At 32.0% G+C, this 22415-nt stretch overlaps 1 protein-coding gene across 1 annotated transcript; it reads left to right on the top strand.

The window, feature by feature from the left end:
• The first annotated feature begins 371 nt into the window (after positions 1-371).
• LOC120413743 (uncharacterized) lies at positions 372-20500 on the top strand. The gene is made up of 4 exons (XM_039574668.2): positions 372-1321; positions 12404-13246; positions 17484-18048; positions 19543-20500. The coding sequence occupies exons 1-4, from the start codon at positions 665-667 to the stop codon at positions 19917-19919; spliced, it is 2442 nt and encodes an 813-aa protein (XP_039430602.1). The 5' UTR covers positions 372-664; the 3' UTR covers positions 19920-20500.
• Positions 20501-22415: the final 1915 nt, after the last annotated feature.

Genomic DNA, 22415 nt, shown 5'->3' with positions numbered 1-22415 from the left:
GTACCTTCGATAGAAACGGACAATACCTTTTCAAAAAAATTCAGATATGCAAGAAGAAGCAGTCGAAAATATTGTCACATCTCCGAGAAATTCGATCTCAAAGTTTTGGTGCTACCATGTGCATAAAAGGGTTAAAAGATTCAAATATTTTGTAGAACATTCTTATTCAATTTTAAACTTGATCATTGAAAAATATTTCCTTAAAAAATCGTATTAAATTTATATTTTGCATTGCGTAATTTTCCTCCACTCCCCCGCTATCCGGGCCACTCACGCTCGCGCGAGCACTCACTCTCCTCGTCGCTCCTGTCAAAAGTTCACTCACTCGCTCACCTGTCAAACCACCGCCGCACAACAAAACTTTTTGTTTGTTGACGGTCGCGCGATTCGCGTTTTGTGTTCGGAGTTTTTTTATTGTCGGAAATTTAAACCCGAAAAGAGAGCCGAAAAAACGTTTGTAAACTATCCTCGCGGAATTTCCGGCAGTTTGTGCTGGGAGTGTGCCCTCCCGTGCACCGTGGTCGTAGTTTGTGTTGAGTGTTTGCGCCGCGGATCAAATGTTTCGGCGATTTTCCGGTCCGGCTCAAAGGATTGCTGCAACAACAACAAAAACAACAACAGAAGAAGCACTTGAAGCGATTGCCGGGAATCGACGAGGTCGGCGATGAATCCGGTCAGTTTGTACATTACGACGTCCCGGTTGGTGTTCCAAAGTGGTGGTGGTGGTGGTGGCCCAGGTGGGACAGATTCGGGCGGAACGAACGGAGCGGGCCCGGGAAGTAGCACCTTTACCGATTTGAACCGGCTGCTGCCGTACCTGCGGAAGAGTCTCAGCTGTGCCGTGTGCTGCCGGTTGCTGCTGGAACCGCACACCCCGGCGGAACTCAACTGCCAGCACCACGTCTGTCGGGGTTGCGTCGGCGAACGGAAGAAGCTGAAGCCTTCGTGTGCGTCCTGCAAGGACTACAACCGCTATGTGGAGAACACTCAGCTGCGGATGCTGCTCCAGTGTTACAAAAGCATCTGCGAGTACATCAAGACGAAGCCCTTTTTTGCGGAAATTCGCCGGCAAGCGTCGGCGTTGAACGGAATCTCGATGACCGCTGTTGGTGGAGCGGGGTCGAACGTGGACCAGGCCGCGACACCGGCTGCCGTCCCGCAGACCATCACCGTGCCGAGCAACCTGTGGGAGCTGATCGAGGAGGGAGCCCGGTTTCAGGATAACTATCGGTGCAGTTCGGGCCTCACCAAGTCGGCGTACTCGATACTGCCCTGTATCTATCCGGCGCCGACGGTGAGCTCCAGCGTGGTGGCGCCGCAGGTGAGGATTGTAGCTTGAGCATTTTCGTGACTGTTTATGAATCAAACCAAAATTTAAAATGTGATGTTTTTGACAAACCCATTTCATAACAAGTTTTCGAAAAACATCCGGGTCATGCTGGACTGAAATTCGCATTTAAATACGTGCAAAAAGAAGTACCGTAAACTGGGGTCAATCGGGACACATGGGGCGAATTGGGACAGCAGTTTTAACCATGTTGGAGCAATTTACTCTAAAATTAATTCAAATTGCACACTTTTATGCTGAAATTTGTATGAAACATAAGAACAAAGTGATCCCAATTTTTAAAATTATTGAAACTATTTTAAGGCATGTTTAAAAGCCTAGAAATAGTGTAGCCCTGCACATGTTTAAGAAATAAGAATGTTGGTGTTCTATATTTTTGTATGATTCAATCTCACCCCCACTCCTGATGACGGTATTAGTTTTTATGAAAAGTTTCTTCAATACTTTTTTTTTTGATTCATCATTCGATTTTAATTATTTTAATTGTTATCTAAACGAAATCTGAAATTTGCGGATAGGATGCTTGTCTTTAAAAATAAAAATGCTAAAAAACAGGAGTTTTGGCCTTTTATGGTTTTGCGGTCAAAGGCAAACTTATGGGAAATTGGACGAGATTTCCAGTGAAAATTATTTTCGAGACTTCAGCTCGAAGCCCACCCCCCTGGCTTCGGGCCTGTTAGTAGGATAAGGTGGCTTTTCGATGCCTCCCGAGCTACGATGCTATGGGGAGGACTTTCATAAAAGTCCCGTCGGCGAGCCTTCCGAGCAACGATGATGCTATGGGAAGGTCTTTCTGGTTAACACACAAGAACTCAAACTCTCACACGATTATTATATAATAAATGAAAATTTTGCTCCTCTATTAACTGAACGACCCAAAATGCGATTCGATTCTATAGAAATTACTTTTTCACAGTAAAAAAATTTACACATTGTTCGAAAGATTAATGCACAATTTACCCGACGCCGTGCCTTCTGATCAACGATGATATAGGAAGGGCTTTAAAAAAAAAACACGCTCGAAACACGAATAATTCTGTCAGGCAATCGACTGAAGCAGGCAACACAATCACCGAAATAAAATGACGCTCGAAACACGAATAATCCTGCAAAGCGTGCGCGCTGCTCCACCGTTCACAATCGACTCAATAAATCAAGTCCGACAGTCTATGGCCAAAAACCACAAAAAATGCCATTTTGTTTTTAAAGCCACTGTATCTTCCCAAAGGTTGGACTTAGGCAAATGGTCAATTGAGCAATTCGAGCCCAAAACAGGAATTTTTCTGGTACTTTTGTACCCGACCTTCTCCGATTTCAATGAAACTTTGTAGACATGTTATCCTACGTTTGTGTAAGCCATTTTTGTGTATATGGAGGCAGATAATGACATTTGAGAAGGGCGTAAGTGTTTTAAATATTTTTGTAATTCGTAATTTAAATATTTATCTATCTCAAAGCCGGTGCATCGTATCAAAAAGTGGTCAAAGACAAACTTGTAGTAAATTTGACGGGCTTTCCGGAAAAAATACACTGAAAGAAAAAACACGCCACTTTGATGAGATGTTTTTTTTATTTTTAAGTTTAAAATTTTAAATTTGAAGGTGAGTCCACGTTTTTTTTTCGTTCAAAATTCTTGTGAAAATAGCCTAAGAAGTTACAAAAAGACTCACAAAAAATGCAGTTAGGAGCAACTCATTTAAAAAAAAATACAAAAATCATTTACTGAAGCTGTTTTTTTTTTTAATGCTCTAAACTTCATTTTTTTCAAAAACCGAAAAAACGAAACTATTGGCACTACGCCCCCCGGGGCATGGCCTTCCTCTAACGTGGGATTTCTGCTCCAGCGCCTCTGACGAGACAGGAGAAACCGGGACCGACGTTTTACTTCACCATCCGATAGAAGCTTTTTCAAAAACCAAATACGGGAAATCGATTCTACAAACAATTTTACATAAAAGTCCCCATATTGACCACTGTCCTAAGTCCAATCCTCGTGAAGTTACAGCGGTTTTAAAAATAAAAATGTTGAAAAAAAAATGGTTTAATGTTGGTTTTTGACAATTTCTATGGGACAAACTTGATTTTTTTGTCTCGTAAATATTTTTACCGGAAAGCTCGTCCAATTTCCCATAAGATTGCCTTTGACCACATTTCAATTAGAATTCCCGTATTTTGCTTTGAAAATTTTGACGTTTAGAGCACTTAAAAAAAAACAGTTTCAGTAAATGATTTTTGTATTTTTTTAAAATGAGTTGCTCCTACCTGCATTTTTCGTGGGTCTTTTTGTAACATCTTAGGCTTTTTTCACAAAAATTTTGAACGAAAAAAAGGTGCATTTTTGTAATGAAAATTCCGTCAAATTTCCTACAAGTTTGTCTTTGACCACTTTGTTATAAGATCAGGGTTGTTACGGACGGCTCGGATTAGCTGGCTAATTTTGGTCAGGCGCGGATTTCGCGCGGATGGCAATTTTGAAAATGTTTGTTTGTATTTTCTTAGTACGAAACGTCGAAAAATGAAGATAAAGATTATGTAGAAATTATTTTTTATATGTTTCTTGTCATTCCTTAACATCTCCGGCTCTGAATATTTAATTTCTTTTGAGTTTTGAGTAATGATTTTGAACCTCCTTTATTTTTAGTTTTATACTGGATTTATCCAATTTTTAATTTTGTAAACCAAATATTACAAACTTTTACCGAAGATATAGACATTAGAATGTGTAACAAAAACTATTATTGGGGCTTGTTCTGGTGGGCGACAAATATGAGCTTGATTGGACGTAACAGAAGCTGGCCTCCACTTTCGAATTTTGGAATGGAATTTAATCGGTAGGAATTTTTTTTTTCTAAATTTAAACATTCTTGGCGAAAATAAAAAGATCAGAACATTCCAAATTCAAAGCTTCAGAAATTCAAAAATTCGAAAAAAAATGTTTTAATAGTTTTTATAATAACAAAAAGAATCAAAATATATTAAGTTTTTTTCGAAATTTCTAAAATCGTATTTTAAAAATCTGAAATTTCTAAATTCAAAATTTTAGCAATCTGAAATTCTTAATACCAAAAATTTGGGTAATCTAAAATTTTAACATTTAATAAAAAGCAAAATTTAAATGTCAAAATTTAAAAACTAAAAAATATCAAATTCAAAACAATATAGAAAAAAATCTCAAATCTAAAATGATTTTAGTATCCTTAAGCTTATAAATTCTTAAATTCTTAAATTCTAAAATCCTAAATTCTTAAATTCTTTAATTCTTAAATTCTTAAATTCTTAAATTCTTAAATTCTTAAATTCTTAAATTCTTAAATTCTTAAATTCTTAAATTCTTAAATTCTTAAATTCTTAAATTCTTAAATTCTTAAATTCTTAAATTCTTAAATTCTTAAATTCTTAAATTCTTAAATTCTTAAATTCTTAAATTCTTAAATTCTTAAATTCTTAAATTCTTAAATTCTTAAATTCTTAAATTCTTAAATTCTTAAATTCTTAAATTCTTAAATTCTTAAATTCTTAAATTCTTAAATTCTTAAATTCTTAAATTCTTAAATTCTTAAATTCTTAAATTCTTAAATTCTTAAATTCTTAAATTCTTAAATTCTTAAATTCTTAAATTCTTAAATTCTTAAATTCTTAAATTCTTAAATTCTTAAATTCTTAAATTCTTAAATTCTTAAATTCTTAAATTCTTAAATTCTTAAATTCTTCAATTCTTAAATTCTTAAATTCTTAAATTCTTAAATTCTTAAATTCTTAAATTCTTAAATTCTTAAATTCTTAAATTCTTAAATTCTTAAATTCTTAAATTCTTAAATTCTTAAATTCTTCAATTCACAAATTCCATCTTACCATCTTAGATTACAGAAAACCTGATAAAATTTGAAGTATTTTTGGAGTTATTTTTTTCGGTTAGAAAAATTTTGAGAATGTAGAAAATCTGTTTCGATTTTTCTAAGTGACGCTTTGGGAAGATCATCGCTTATGAACTGTAAAAATAATTAAAATGTCAAGATCGAGGATTTATTACAATTTTAAAATTTTATTTTTTTTCTTTATTAAGATTTGATTGTATAAGGTTGTATTTTAGTTATTTTTATTTCATATCAAAAATATTTTTTTGTAAAATTATTTAAGAAGTTTATTCTTCAAATATCCAGAAACCCCCAGAATTCTTAAATTCTTAAATTCTTAAATTCTTAAATTCTTAAATTCTTAAATTCTTAAATTCTTAAATTCTTAAATTCTTAAATTCTTAAATTCTTAAATTCTTAAATTCTTAAATTCTTAAATTCTTAAATTCTTAAATTCTTAAATTCTTAAATTCTTAAATTCTTCAATTCTTCAATTCTTAAATTCTTAAATTCTTAAATTCTTAAATTCTTAAATTCTTAAATTCTTAAATTCTTCAATTCTTAAATTCTTAAATTCTTAAATTCTTAAATTCTTAAATTCTTAAATTCTTAAATTCTTCAATTCACAAATTCCATCTTACCATCTTAGATTACAGAAAACCTGATAAAATTTGAAGTATTTTTGGAGTTATTTTTTTCGGTTAGAAAAATTTTGAGAATGTAGAAAATCTGTTTCGATTTTTCTAAGTGACGCTTTGGGAAGATCATCGCTTATGAACTGTAAAAATAATTAAAATGTCAAGATCGAGGATTTATTACAATTTTAAAATTTTATTTTTTTTCTTTATTAAGATTTGATTGTATAAGGTTGTATTTTAGTTATTTTTATTTCATATCAAAAATATTTTTTTGTAAAATTATTTAAGAAGTTTATTCTTCAAATATCCAGAAACCCCCAGAATTCTTAAATTCTTAAATTCTTAAATTCTTAAATTCTTAAATTCTTAAATTCTTAAATTCTTAAATTCTTAAATTCTTAAATTCTTAAATTCTTAAATTCTTAAATTCTTAAATTCTTAAATTCTTAAATTCTTAAATTCTTAAATTCTTAAATTCTTAAATTCTTAAATTCTTCAATTCTTCAATTCTTAAATTCTTAAATTCTTAAATTCTTAAATTCTTAAATTCTTAAATTCTTAAATTCTTCAATTCTTAAATTCTTAAATTCTTAAATTCTTAAATTCTTAAATTCTTAAATTCTTCAATTCACAAATTCCATCTTACCATCTTAGATTACAGAAAACCTGATAAAATTTGAAGTATTTTTGGAGTTATTTTTTTCGGTTAGAAAAATTTTGAGAATGTAGAAAATCTGTTTCGATTTTTCTAAGTGACGCTTTGGGAAGATCATCGCTTATGAACTGTAAAAATAATTAAAATGTCAAGATCGAGGATTTATTACAATTTTAAAATTTTATTTTTTTTCTTTATTAAGATTTGATTGTATAAGGTTGTATTTTAGTTATTTTTATTTCATATCAAAAATATTTTTTTGTAAAATTATTTAAGAAGTTTATTCTTCAAATATCCAGAAACCTGTTTACTTTAAATACAAATTTTGTTGAAAAAGTTCTAGATCTTTTTCGAAACCGTAAACATGTACTTGAAAAATTCACATTTAATAGTTAAATGTTTAATTGTATAGTTTTCTTAGTTTTTCAGTTTTTTCAATCTTTCTTAAGGTTCTGTAAAAATACATATTTTTGCAAGTTTTTGTCTCCAAAACCTTAGGTTTTTTTTATTAAAGCGCAATCAAAAATGGCATCGGCCTGATTCGTTTGAAAATTCGGCAAAAGGCAACAATTTTAAAATTAAACATGACTTTTTACTTGAGTTCAAATTTTTAATTGATTTTTTTTTTAAATATTCAACTTTAATTTTTTTTACGAAATGAAGTGAAATTAACTAATCGCAATTTGAAAATTGCAGCAGTTTTAATTATTAATTATTTCTAGCGTTTTTTTTTTCAAAGATCCTATAAGCTATTGTGTTTTATATGTTTATAGGACCTATTCAAAAAACTCTAGATTTTTTGGTAAAGGATAACTTTTTAAATGACATCACCTCATAAAAAAAAACATAGGACATTATTATGGTTGCTCATTTTGGATGTTCGATAAGAAAAAAATTATTGACAAAATAAAAAAAGAAATAGTTTTAATGTTTTTGCAGAATCAATCGTTAAAAAAATAAAATTTAAAAGTCATTGAAGTTTTTCAATATCTAAAATTTCCAATATTCAAAAAAGAAAATGCATGAAACCATAAAAATGCTCCAAACAATATGTTAGTAAAAAAATATAGAAACAAAATTGGTGGTCTCGAGAGGTCAGGGAAATGTCAGGGAATTTTATTTTGGGATGTGGATCGTCACCATGTTTTTCAAGATGCTTTGAACAAAGGAAATCCATGGCGCACTGGTTGTTTTGAAAAAAATACCCTAGAATTCTCCTTGAAAACCAGAAATAGTTTTAAAATCATAAAAAAATAACTTTTGAGCTGACTAAACATGTGGACAACAAAGTTTCAATGATCTGTTCAATTTCTAATCAAATCACATTTTTTTCAAAAATATTTCCAGAATAAATTTTCAAAAGGTCCTATCTGCAAAGGAATTCCATAACGCGTAGGTTGCTTTGAAAATTTACTCTAAAATTAATTCAAATTGCACACCTTTATGCTGAAATTTGTATGAAACAAAGTCATCCCAATTTTAAAAATGATTGAAACTATTTTCAAGGCATGTTTAAAAGCCTGGAAATTGTGTAGCCCTGCACATGTTTAAGAAATAAAAATGTTGGTGTTCTATATTTTTGTATGACTTAATCTCACCCCCACCCCTGATGACGGTATTAGTTTTTATGAAAAGTTTTTGAAAACTTTTTGTTTTATTCATCATTTGATTTTAATTATTTCAATTGTTATCCAAACGAAATCTGAAATTTGCGGATAGGATGCTTGTCTGGAGAATTCTCCAGACAATTTTACATAAAAGTCTTTATATTTATTATTGTCCTAAGTCCAACCCTTGTGCACCCGTGTTGGCTTTAAAAGTTAAAAATGCTAAAAAAAACAAGAGTTTTGGGCTTTTATGGTTTAGCGGACTCCCTCTAAGGGGTGAGATTGGGTCAATTTTCAAACTACAGTAGTTGTTCGGTAACTGGGAGTTGTTTAACTGGGCTACTTTTTAACTGGGCTCTCGATAACTGGACCGTAGCCCAGTTATAAAGCAGACAAACGTCAAAAAACCAATACAAACCGAAATTACCGAGGGGTTATGGATGCAAAAATCATGTTAAATAAATAAATAACCTTTTTTCAGAAAAATACAATCAAAGAATTATGAAATGTCATTGTGTATAAATCTGAGTTATTTTCATTTTTATATTTCATCTGGAAAATATTATGCATTGGGTGTCCCCTCGTTATTTTTTGTTCAGCCCAGTTACCGAACAAGTACTGTATTGGCATTTAAGGTATTGTTCATCAAAATCTACAAATATTTTGGGAAAATGTTAGTAAACTATCTAAGAACAAATCTACGTTGAAAGATTTTCGATGTTTTTTTTTGTTATTAAGAAATTACGAGAGGTGTATCGTTTTTCGACCCAAAGTCACCCCCACTAACGGTACACAAAAATGGCTTACATAAGCGTAGAATAACATGTCAACAAAGTTTCATTTGTCTCCATAAAAAAAATTAACGATAAAAAAAAATTAGATCGCCTTCAAATTTGACATTTAAACTCAAAAATCAGAAAATCTGTGCATTAGGCCGTCCCAAAAAAATGAAAAGTTGTCAAATCTTCGGTGCTCACCTCTAGAATGAAAGATTAGGATGTCAGGAACAATGTTTGCATACAACAAAAATTTCCAAAAATGGTTTACAACTCGCGCGCGGAGCTTGAATGAAAAAAGTGCATTTTTCGAGTATTTTTCAGAAATGCGCGTAACAATAGTACTAAAGTCATTCGAATTTGGTCGCCTTGGGCTTCAAGTTATAGTTTAATGTCCCCTGAACAAATTCCTGTACATACATAGTCCATAAAAGCTTGTGTTTGGGCATGGCAGGGCGTTTTAGGGAAAAAAATGTATTTTTTAGCTAAAACGTTACTTAATCCACCCTTAGTGGTTGGCGCCTTCCTCACATTTAAAGGGTGCTATCCAAAATCCAAAAAGTGCGTAAAAACACTTAAGTGCTTATAACTTTTGATAGGGTTGTCAGATCTTCAATGTTTTGGACGCGTTGGAAAGCTCTTTTGAATACCTATCCAACAATAGGTCGCATGAGAGATCCGGACAACGTTTTCATCAACATATCTGAGATCCGGCCTCCAAAAAACGTATAAATAACACTTAAGTTTTTATAACTTTTGATAGGTTTGTCAGATCTTAAATGTCTTTGACGCGTTGGAAAGGTCTTTTAAATACCTTTCTGAAAATGTATAGCATGGCGGGTTTTCTTACAAAAACCACCCTTTTTACAATCTTCCGAAACTTTTGTTAAAATCGTTTTTTTAGCATAACTTTTGAAGTACTTAACTAAACTGCATAATTTTTAATAGCGACTTATGGGACTCCAAGACGGATCGAATGATGCCAAAACGGAAAGAATCGGTTCAGCCAATGTCGAGATAATCGAGTGACAATTTTTTGATCAACATCCCACCACACACACAGACATTTGCTCATAATTTGATTCTGAGTCGATAGGTATACATGAAGGTGGGTCTAGGAGGTCTAGTTGGGAAGTTCATTTTTCGAGTGATTTTATAGCCTTTCCTCAGTAATGTGAGGAAGGCAAAAATTTCAAAAATCACTCCTCAAAACGAGCTAAAAAATTTCGCAGCCAAAACTAATGCATTCAGCTTATAGGAAATTTTACGGAGATCATTTGGCTTTTTTTAACATTCAATTTATGTCCACGCAAAGCCGAGATATTTGCATTTTAGTGAACAAAAAGTGACGAATTTTCAAAATTCTTGGTATATAAACGTTTTTAGCATAAAACATTGGCTACTATGATTACAAACTAAAAGGCATATATTTTAGATATATTTATTTTGTTCGCTGAAAAACGGTATTTGTTAATAATATTTCATGAAAAAACATAAGATTTTTTCACAATGTGACGTAAACGACAAATAATCATAAATCAAAATTAATTTAATTAAAGTTTATATCTCCAAGCTGTGAACGTGATTTTGTTTATGTATGTACATTCGAATGAAACAAATTCATTTATAAAAACTTATTTTTTCAAAAAAAGTTACCCATTAGAGCTTTATTTGTTCATATCGAGAAGAGCACAGAGCAGTACTTATAAATATGTCGTTTACGTCACATTGTGAGAAAATCTCATGTTTTTTCATGAAGTGTTATTAACACATACCGTTTTTGAGCGAACAAAATAAATATATCTAAAATATATACCTTTTCGTTTGTAATTATAGTAGCCAATGTTTTATGCTAAAAACGCTTATATACCAAGAATTTTGAAAATTCGTCACTTTTTGTTCACTAAAATGCAAATATCTCGGCTTAGCGTGGACATAAATTGAATGTTAACCCTCTCCCGCCCATGGTTACTCCAGAGCACCAAAACTTTGAACTCAAATATCTCAGAACTGACACAACTTTTCATGGTGCTTTAAGTTGCAGGTGTTCATGTAGAATATATACTAACATCCCCCCAAATTTCATCAAAAAGGAGCGGCCGTGGCTGACTGGTTACGGTGTTCGCTTTGTAAGTGAATGGTCCTGGGTTCGATTCCCATCTGCTCCCAACGAGAAAGTATAGGAAATATAAATCTTGAAACTCTGAACATGTACGAAAAATCAAAGTCGCTCGAGTCGGGGTTCGATCCCCCGTCCTTTGGATTGGTAAGCAAAAATGCTAACCACTAGGCCATCGCGACTTGGTGATCTATGACTGGAATTAGGAATACTGTTACCACCATCAACTATATACGCGCTGGGTCCTTGTCCATTTGACAAGGGTTCGGAAGTTCTAAATAACGTTTGAATCCGATTGGTCCAAACGTTCTTCAGGGCGGGGCTTGTCGATAAAGCTGAAGTACCTCGCGCTCGGCTAGCCAGTGTAGAAATGGGTCACCGAAGCTCGGCAGTGCGAACACCTTCCAAATGCCTATGCGAGTTATTTGCATGTATAGAATGTAGAACTAAAAATACATGGAAACAACTCAATTTGTAAGAAGCGACCGCGTGGTCCCGTTTGGTTGGTTGCACACACACACACACACACACACACACACACACACACACACATCCCCCCAAATTTCATCAAATTTGGTTAAGCACAAGCAAAGTTACAGTGTGGAATGTAAACAAAAATGGGCCAATTTTAGGGAAATAAATAAGACCTGTTTTCGAAAGCCCGTAAAAATTACCAAACACAAAAATTTATAAAAACAGAAAATGTTTTGCTATCATTTGAACCTTGGACAAGAACTCCTGTGAATAACATTGTGAGTTTGGACCGGTTTCAAGTGTTTTTCAACCTTTTTCATTTGGTGCACCAGAGAACCACCTAGGCATATGAGCAACTAAATATTCAGGAGCACTTTTTTTCGAAATTACAGAAAAGCTTATTTTTATCAAAAAAAAAGTTTATAAACGTTTTGACTATTCATAAACAAGACAAAACATTGTTATTAGACCGATAGTTTTATTATTTTCCTAATTTTTCATGAAAATGGTTGTTTGTGGGTTTTGAGCCAATCAAAGAAACCTGAAAATGCAGAGATTTAAGAATTTGTAATTAATACTTTAGAAATATGGTCTTACAGCAAAGAATAAGTAGTTTTTAACACATTTCGAAGCGTTTTCAAACAAATGAACCAATAGATTTGAAGAAAACGAGATTTTTTGGTTTAAAAAAAAGTTGCTCATCTTCCTGATGGTGCTCTGGTGCACCACTTCAAATTCAACTTTTTTGCCCCAATTCGATGTTTGTGGGTCAAAGTGAAGTATTTCCTGCATTATTGTACCAAAATTTAGCCATTTACTATTTTTACGATTGGCAAACAGCTCTGGGCGTTAGAGGGTTAATTGGTTATGACAAAAAAAAAATCAAACTTTCTCAAGTTTTTTTTTTTCAAACACTTTTTTTTCTCTTCCAGACCATGACTTCCGCCAACCTCCAGCAACAGGGCCAGCAGATGCTCATCTCGTCCAGCACCGGCATTGGTGGCGGCGGCGGCGGCTCCCAAATGCATGTAAAGTCCCATCCGGGCGCCCACAACGCCAGTTCCGATCACGCAAGCAACTCCGCCTCGTCCTACACCGTCACATCGGCCAACATACCGGACCAACAGTCCCAACAGCAACAACAACAGCAAATTGTCGTCCAGACGCAGAGTCGGCACCACCAACAGCAGCAACAACAACAACAGAAAGAGATTAAGTTCCGCTCGGCACCGATCAAAACCGTCTCGAACGGATCGACGATGTACTCGGTGCTGTACGCCGGGAACGGGAATAAAATCACGATCAAGCGAAAAACCGACCCACCGCACGTCCAACGGCGCGCCACCATCCACACCCTGGACAAGGACGGCCAGCTGAAGCTGGCCAAAACCCTGGCGGAGAACAGCTCGACCGTCGTGTCGGCGGCGGCCTCCTCGTCGGTGGTCGGTTTCAAAATGCCCACGGCGCAGACTACGACGGCAACGCTGGCGGCGGCGGCGGCGGCCTCGTCCGGAATGACGACGCTGGCCGGACAATCGGCGAGTGGGTCTGCCGCAGCAGCTGCAGCGGCCGCCGCCGCCGCCGCCGTAAACAACAGCAAACAGTCGGCGAAGCAGCTGCTGAAGCGACGCGGTTGTCGGTGCGGCAATGCGACGGCCACGCCGGGAAAGTTGACCTGCTGTGGGCAGCGGTGTCCGTGCTACGTCGATTCCAAGTCCTGCGTCGACTGCAAGTGTCGGGGATGTCGGAACCCGCATCGGGCCGATGGCATGAAGGTGAGTTGGAGGGGATTTTAATGCAGTTTCAGGGTTGTTACGGATCCGCGCGATTTACTGGCTAAATTCGAGATTACGATATTTTTTAGTGCAAAAACTTTGATTTCTTAAAAGTTGTTACTGGAACAAAATTGAATTTTCTTGCGACAAATATTTATTTTTGCAATTCCGTCGTGAAACTACTTACTTTTCCTGTCATTCTTGAACGACGAAATAGCCTACTTTTCTGTACCAAAAATAACAGAATCGAATAGCAACACTTTTCAAAATAAATGCTGAAAAGTTCTACATTTCAGCACTCAAATGGGTGCTGAAAAGTTGAACTTTTCAGCACTTGTTTCTAAAAGTAACACTTTTCAACATTTTTTTGATTTAAACGGTTTACTGACAAAATACATGAAAATTTGACATAAAATTTCACTCAGTGTGTGTATTTTGGAATTGCAAAAAATGTTGTATGGAACTCGTTGCAAAACTTGATTTTTTCAGCACTCTTCGTATTTATCCAACTCGGTGAACCTCGTTGGATAAATGTACGACTCGTGCTGAAAAAATCCTCTTTTTGCAACTTGTTGCATAAACTACTATTATAATTTCTTAACAAGAAATGTCGAAATAATCTTCAAAAAGATTTTTGTTAAGATTTCTTAAATAAATTTATTTTTACACTCAGCTCATTTTTAACATCTGCTACCGGCACTGAATATTACATTTCTTTTGAGTTTTGAGTGATGTTTTAGTAACCTTATTTTTGGTTTATTTTACTGGATTAATTCAATTTTTAATCTTTTGAACCATATTTCAAGCTTTTTCCGAAGATTATGGACATTCGGATGACAAAAATGGGATTTAACCCGTAGAAAGACATTTTTTCTAAATTTAAACATTCTTGGGAGAAAAAATAAAAAGATCAAGATATTCAAAATTTAAAGCTCCAAAATTCAAAATTCAATGTTTCAGAGATTCAAAAATTAAAAAGTTTTTTGATTTATCCAAAAATAAACAAAAATCCGGAATTTATAAATTTATAATAATATAAAAACTAAAACTCAAAACTCCAAAAATTCAGGAATTCTAAAAGAAACTAAATTTAAAAAGTCAAAATTTAAAATTAGTATAAAATCAAACTTAAAAACAATCAATAAAACAAAGGCACAGAAATTCGAAAAATTCTTAAAATCTTAAATTCTAGAATTTCTGTAAATTCTAGAAATTCTTAAATTCTAAAAATTCTTGAATTCTAAAAATTCTTAAATTCTGGAAATTCAGAAAATTCTAAAATTTCTAAAAATTCTAAAAGTTCTAAAAATTTTAAAAATTCTAAACAATTCTGAAAATTCAAAAAATTCTAGAAATTTTAGAAATTCTATAGATTCCAAAAATCCTTAAAAAATTTAAAAGTTCTAAAATTCTAAAAATTTTAGAAATTTTAAAGTTTTTTAAAAAATCTAAAAATGCTAAAAAAATTAAAAATTCTGAAAAATTAAAAAATTATAAAAATTATGAATTTTATAAAAATTATAAAAAATATAAAAAATATAAAAATTATAAAAATTATAAAAATTATAAAAATTATAAAAATTATAAAAATTATAAAAATTATAAAAATTATAAAAATTATAAAAATTATAAAAATTATAAAAATTATAAAAATTATAAAAATTATAAAAATTATAAAAATTATAAAAATTATAAAAATTATAAAAATTATAAAAATTATAAAAATTATAAAAATTTTAAAAATTATAAAAATTATGAAAATTATAAAAATTATAAAAATTATAAAAATTATAAAAATTATAAAAATTAAAAAAAATAGAAAAATTAGAAAAATTAAAAAAAATAGAAAAATTATAAAAATATAAAAATTATAAAAATTATTAAAATTATTAAAATTATTAAAATTATAAAAATTATAAAAATTATAAAAATTATAAAAATTATAAAAATTATAAAAAAATACAAATAATAAAAATTTTAAAAATTTAAAAATTCAAAAAATTTAAAAACTCAGAAATTTTTTAAAATTTTGAAAATTTTGAAAATTCAGAAAATTCTAAAAAAAAATAAATTCTTAAAATTTTGAAAATTCTAAAAATTTTAAAAATTTTGAAAATTCTAAATTTTCTGAAAATTCTAAAAATTCTGGAAATTCAAAAATTCTGAAAATTTGAAAAATTCTAAGATTTTTTAAAAATCTGAAAATTTTGAAAAATTTTAGAATTCTTAGAATTCTGAAAATTCAGAAAATTCTGAAAGTTCTAAAAATTCTAAACATTCTAAAAATTCAGAAAACTTTAAAAATTCTAAAAAAAAATAAAAATTCTGAAAATTCTAAAAAAAAAAAAAATTTTTTAAATTCTGAAAATTTTGATAATTCTAAAAAAAAATTAAAATTTTAAATATTAAATTTCTGACAATTCTAAAAATTTTAAAAATTCAAAAAAATTTAAAAATTTTGAAAATTTTGAAAGTTTTGAAATTTGTTTGACGATTTTAAAAATTCTTAAAAAATCTGAAAATTCTAAAAAAAAAATGAAAATTCCTAAAATTCTGAAAATTCTAATTTTTTTTATTATTTTGAAAATTCTAAAAATACTAAAAATTTAAAAAAAATAAAAAATTCTAAAAATTCTGAAAATCTTGAAAATCCTCAAAATCCTAAAACTTTTAAAAAATTCTAAAAAATTCAGAAAATTTTGACTTTGAATTTGAAAATTTTTGAAAATTCTGAATATCTTGAAAATTTTGAAATTTGTAAAAACTCTGAAAAATTCTGAAAATTCTAAAAATTTTAAAAATTCAGAGAATTCTGAAAATTTTTAAAACTGAAAAATTCTGAAAATTCTAAAAATTCTGGAAATTCTGAAAATTCTGAGAATTTTGAAAATTTTGATTATTCTGAAAATTCTGAAAATTCTAAAAATTCTATAAATTTTGAAAATTCCAAATTTTTTGATGATTTTGAAAACATAGAAAAATTTAGAATATTTTTAAAAATTCTAAAAATTCTAAAAGTTATGAAAATTTAATTTTTTTTTTGAAAATTTAGTATATTCTGAAAATTCTGAAACCTTTAAAAAAATTAAAATTCTGAAAATTCTGAAAATTCTGAGAAATCCAAGAATTCTGAAAATTCTGAAAATTTTAAAAATTCTGAATTTTTTAAATTCTTAATATTTTCAGAATTCTGAGAACTTTGAAAAATCTGAAAATTCTGAAAATTCAAAAACTTCTGAAAACTCTAAGATTTTATAAATTCCAAAAAATATGAAAATTTTGAAAAATTTTGAATATTTCAAAATTTTTAATAATTCTGAAAATTCTGATAATTTTAAAAATTCAAAAATTCTTAAAAATTTTGAACATTCTGAAAATTCTATAATTTTTGAAAATTTTAAATTCTTGTTACACCTTTTTGGACCTTTGAAGTAATCACAAACGGCAGAATTCTTTAATTCTTAAATGCTATAATTTTTGTCGCCATCGTACTGTCGTTCTACGCATAATTGTCCCATGTTCAAAAAAGTGCAACTGAGGAAAGCGCTATTGAAATTTTTCAACCGATTTCTGTGTTTCTACGCATACTTGTCCCGTGGGTTCCTATTCACCCTATGTGTCCCTAATCGCCCCAGTTAGTAGTTTATAACTTTTATTTATGATCCTCTTGCTATACAATAGGTAAACAAGACATAATGCTTCGTTAAACTAATGATTCCATGAGAGAAAATACTTGGCGGGACAATTATGCGTAGAAGTTTAACGATGGGACAAACAGACTTGGTGTTGTTTTTGATGAGTTTCCGAACAAAGTACTAGATTTTATGTGTTTTTCTAAAAGTATACGATAAACTAAACTTAAAAATGTCAAAAAGTCAAAATCGTCCAAAAATGACATGGGACAATTATGCGTAGAACGGCAGTTTACTTCATGCTATCAAAAAAAAACTGTCCATATGATTTTCGGCATTTCAAGATTCTGCGTTCTGAGGTTTGGCCTCATTAGGCTATTCTGGATTTAAAATTGTTTTTATTAAACACAAAACACTACGTTTTGAGGTTTTTTTGAGTTTACTTTTTGTTCCTAAATACTTTCTTTGCTATTTTATAAAAATTAAATAAGTATGAAACTGTTTGTCGCGCGAAATTATTTTTCTTAACATGGCGCGGATTATTTTTCCGTAACATCCCTGCAGTTTTTCAAGAAGTTCTTCAAAAACATCCCTCCCTCTTCCAGGTCCGTCCGCACATTCCAGAGCTGCAGAATCTAGAGATCAACCTGCACAACGCAACGGCTAGCGAGGCACTCTCCACAGCCACGACCACCGTACTGGCCCCTCAATCCACCAGCGACGTCAACCCGGGAGTCGGTTCCGGCCTGGGAGGCGGCGGCAGCGTCAACAACTCCCTAATGCAGCAACACCAGCAACAACTCCAGCAGCAAAGCGCCGGCCTCACCCTCGGCGGAATGGGCACGCTCGTAAGCACCGGTGGCAAGGGACTCAGCCAGATTAACCTGACGACCAGCACGACGGCGACGACGACGGGATCGACGCTGAAGATAACGCCGACCTCGCTGGCGAACGTCCTGAACAGTACGAACCAGCTGGTTTCGACCAGTCACGATGGGATCGGGCTGGGACCGAGTGCGGGGCTGTTGGACGCCAGCGGGTTCAGCTATCTGACGCCGGGCAGTTTGGACGTGGGAAGTGTGCAGGTGCAGGGAGGGGTTGTGCCGGGGACGACCACGCAGTACACGACGATGCCCGGCACGAGCTTGGCGAACGGGGGGACGATACATGGTGAGTGGGGTTTTATAAACTTATTATATAACTTATTATAAGCTTTAAGTCAGTTTACAGAAGCAATAGAGCATTGAGCACGAGTGGCACAATTTTCAACAAGTTTGTTAAACCCAGGTCAATGAGTTGAGAACATTATAGAATCTACAAGGGTGGAAGAATGCGTGGACATACCGTATCATTAAATGGGGCAAATCAGGACCACAGTCTGACTATGGACAACAGTATATACAGCACCCAAAAGCTAGAAATTTGGAAAACAATGCACTATTTTTGTTGTTCTTTGTCTAATTTTCTGATTCAGATTTAAAAATTAGGAATTTTCTGATTTTAGAAATTTTTAATGTAAAAAATGTAGAATTTTAAAATTTCTAAATTATGTAATTTGAAAATGTTTAAATTCAAAAACTTGCGAATAACAAAATTTTAAAATTTCAAAAATCTACATTTTTCGGGTTTAAGAATTTAAGAAGTTTAGAGTTTAAGATTTTTTCAATTCTATTATTTCAGAAATTTAAAATGATTGGATATTAATATTTAAAAAAAAGGATTTTTAAAATTTCAGAATTTTCAGGAAAACTTTAAAATTTTAGAGCTTTAGAATTTTATAATTTAAGAATTTCAGAACTTTAGAATTTAAAATTTTGAAAATTTTAGATTATCAGAATTTTAATATTTTGAGCTTTAAATTTTTTAAATTTTAGAATATGGAAATTATGGAATTTTAGAATTTTAGAATTTTAGAATTTTAGAATTTTAGAATTTTAGAATTTTAGAATTTTAGAATTTTAGAATTTTAGAATTTTAGAATTTTAGAATTTTAGAATTTTAGAATTTTAGAATTTTAGAATTTTCGAATTTTAGAATTTTAGAATTTTAGAATTTTAGAATTTTAGAATTTTAGAATTTTAGAATTTTAGAATTTTAGAATTTTAGAATTTTAGAATTTTAGAATTTTAGAATTTTAAAATTTTAAAATTTTAGAATTTTAGAATTTTAGAATTTTAGAATTTTAGAATTTTAGAATTTTAGAATTTTAGATTAGAATTTTAGAATTTTAGAATTTTAGAATTTTAGAATTTTAGAATTTTAGAATTTTAGAATTTTAGAATTTTAGAATTTTAGAATTTTAGAATTTTAGAATTTTAGAATTTTAGAATTTTAGAATTTTAGAATTTTAGAATTTTAGAATTTTAGAATTTTAGAATTTTAGAATTTTAGAATTTTAGAATTTTAGAATTTTAGAATTTCAGAATTTTAGAATTTTAGAATTTTAGAATTTTAGAATTTTAGAATTTTAGAATTTTAGAATTTTAGAATTTTAGAATTTTAGAATTTTAGAATTTTAGAATTTTAGAATTTTAGAATTTTAGAATTTCAGAATTTTAGAATTTTAGAATTTTAGAATGTTATAATTTTAGAATTTTAGAATTTACGATCGACCCTCAAGAAATAATTTAACCATCATGTTTGCATCCTTCCTCTTCCCCCCAGTGGTCAACGTGTACACGACCCACCTCGGCGACGTGAGCTGCAGCCCGACGCTGTCGAACATGATCCGCACCGACACCGCCCTCAACAGCCTGCTGACCCACAAACCACCGGAAGCCCTGCTAACCCAGCAGACCACCTCCAGCGCCGTCCCAACCCTGATTGGTCACTCGCTGTTCAACCCAACGACGACAGCGCAGACGTCGGCGGCGGCCATGACGATGGACACGAGTGGTGCGGAACTGGTTGGCGACACCATCGTGGACCTCAATGACCATCACCATCAGATTGACCTGGCCGGGGCAAGTCTGATCACCATCGATGGAAGCACCCTGGACGATCGGTTGCACCATGGTGGCGGGGCTGGGGATGATGTCTAAGGCATGGGGTCATTGTATCGTTTACTTTTTTTCCTTGTTTTTTTATGTTTGTTTTTAAGGCAATTGACGATGTTTTTTTCTCTAAGGATGATATCAATGTTTGATAGATTTTGATTCGTATCGTTTGTATCGAACCTTAACATAAAATCACAAGTTCGGGGGATGAAACCCCCTTGAAACACACGTACAGAACTCACACTCACACACACATATTTATGTATAGTGCATTAGTGATGTAATCTTAAATAGGTTTACGCGCGTCTCTCGCCCGTTTTGCTAACTTTTTGTCGTTCGCAATTTTAAACAATTTTAAATTGTTCGTTGGAGGAAATTTGTGATGTGGGGAGGATTAAAATAATTTGGCAGACATATTGTTTAGGCCTTTCCGGGTTTGCAGAGGCGTGTTAGTGAGTGTTGAACGATGACTAATTGTTGCATTTAATTGAGAAGTAGGGGCAGGCGGGGCAAAATGGCCCGCCTAAGTAAAATGCGCCGAAACCCATAGAAAAACATACAAATTTATGAATTCAGTGTAGTAGACTTATGCTTTGGGATGTTCCCTTCAATGTTGTATACTTGGTTGATGGAAATTTTTAGCTTAAAAATGATTTTTTATGCAATGTAAAAATAAATATTTTTTGACTACTTTTCCAGGGTGCGGGGCAGAATGGACCACTAGGGTGGAATCTAGTTATATGGGAAAATTGAAAATGATAAAAATCCAATCAGCAACCCATTTGCTGGGTCCCTTTTGGGGTCCCGAACAACCCCCCAAAATTTGGTAGCGATTGGTTAATCCCACGAATGGCGCAAAGCGAATGGCATTTGTATGGAAATTACTATGGGAAAACTTGCATTTTCACATTTTTGAATTTACAAAATTCATGTTTTATTCTTTTATAAAACTAACACCGCAGAAGTATAGCCCAGGCTGTCCCAAACAACTCTCCCAAAGACAGTATGGTGCTAAAGTGCGTCGCAAAAAAAGATATCGAGTTTTCAAAAGTAGTGTATTGAAATAATCAGTTTGGTGCTGATTGGACCATCCCTCTATTTTTGGCACCGCCCTCTTTTTTGTCGATTTTCTAAAAAACTTTTCTTTTTTAATCATAACTTTGCAACTATTTGAGAAAAAGACTTTCTACAGGTTGCATCTTATAGAAAATTGTCCAAAGAATTCGATAAAAATAAAACTTTAACCCATAAAAAATCAGTTTTGACCAATTCCTTATATTTTTATTTGTTTTATTTTATCACCATCGTGTTCCCCGGACAATTTTACATAATAGTCAATGTAGACCTCAAACTAAAATTAACTACTGGCGAGATACAGCGATTTTACTGAAAAAAGTTTGATTTTGTGCTGCACTTTGTCCTATGAATTCAAATCCGAAATAAGTTTCTCACATATGAGCAGTTCTCTAGGATTTCGGTCATTCGATTTTTTTTTTGTATTTTTTAATCCGACTGAAACTTTTTTGGTGCCTTCGGTATGCCCAAAGAAGCCATTTTGCATCATTAGTTTGTCCATATAATTTTCCATACAAATTTCGCAGCTGTCCATACAAAAATGATGTATGAAAATTCAAAAATCTGTATCTTTTGAAGGAATTTTTTGATCGATTTGGTGTCTTCGGCAAAGTTGTAGGTATGGATACGGACTACACTGGAAAAAAATGATACACGGTAAAAAAAAATTGGTGATTTTTTTTTTAACTTTTTATCACTAAAACTTGATTTGCAAAAAAACACTATTTTTATTTTTTTTATTTTTTGATATGTTTTAGAGGACATAAAATGCCAACTTTTCAGAAATTTCCAGGTTGTGCAAAAAATCATTGACCGAGTTATGATTTTTTTAATCAATACTGATTTTTTCAAAAAATCGAAATATTGGTCGCAAAATTTTTTCAACTTCAAATTTCGATGTAAAATCAAATTTGCAATCAAAAAGTACTTTAGTAAAATTTTGATAAAGTGCACCGTTTTCAAGTTAAATCCATATTTAGGTGACTTTTTTGAAAATAGTCGCAGTTTTTCATTTTTTTAAATTAGTGCACATGTTTGCACACTTTTGGAAAAAATATTTTTGAAGAGCTGAGAAAATTCTCTATATTTTGCATCTTCGGACTTTGTTGATACGACCTTTAGTTGCTGAGATATTGCAATGCAAAGGTTTAAAAACAGGAAAATTGATGTTTTCTAAGTCTCACCCAAACAGCTCACCATTTTTTAATGTCGATATCTCAGCAACTAATTAGCATTAGCATTAGCATTTGGAGGACGCCCCACCACCGGAAGGCTCCACAACGCTTATCCCTCTGTTTGGTCTGGTTGTGTTAGACCCTCATCCGGAACAATAATCCAACACGGGAGATACCATGTCTAAATCTTTTGATGAGTGTGTAATACAGCCCAGGGCATAAGGGGGTCCAGGCCGGGTCCAAGCTATCCTCAGGGATATGAAGGATCGTTAGTAAACACCTATCTAAAGTG

The sequence above is a fragment of the Culex pipiens genome, chromosome 1 (genome assembly GCF_016801865.2).
Source record: "Culex pipiens pallens isolate TS chromosome 1, TS_CPP_V2, whole genome shotgun sequence".
NCBI lineage: Eukaryota > Metazoa > Arthropoda > Insecta > Diptera > Culicidae > Culex > Culex pipiens.
This window is presented reverse-complemented; position numbering and strand designations above follow the sequence as displayed.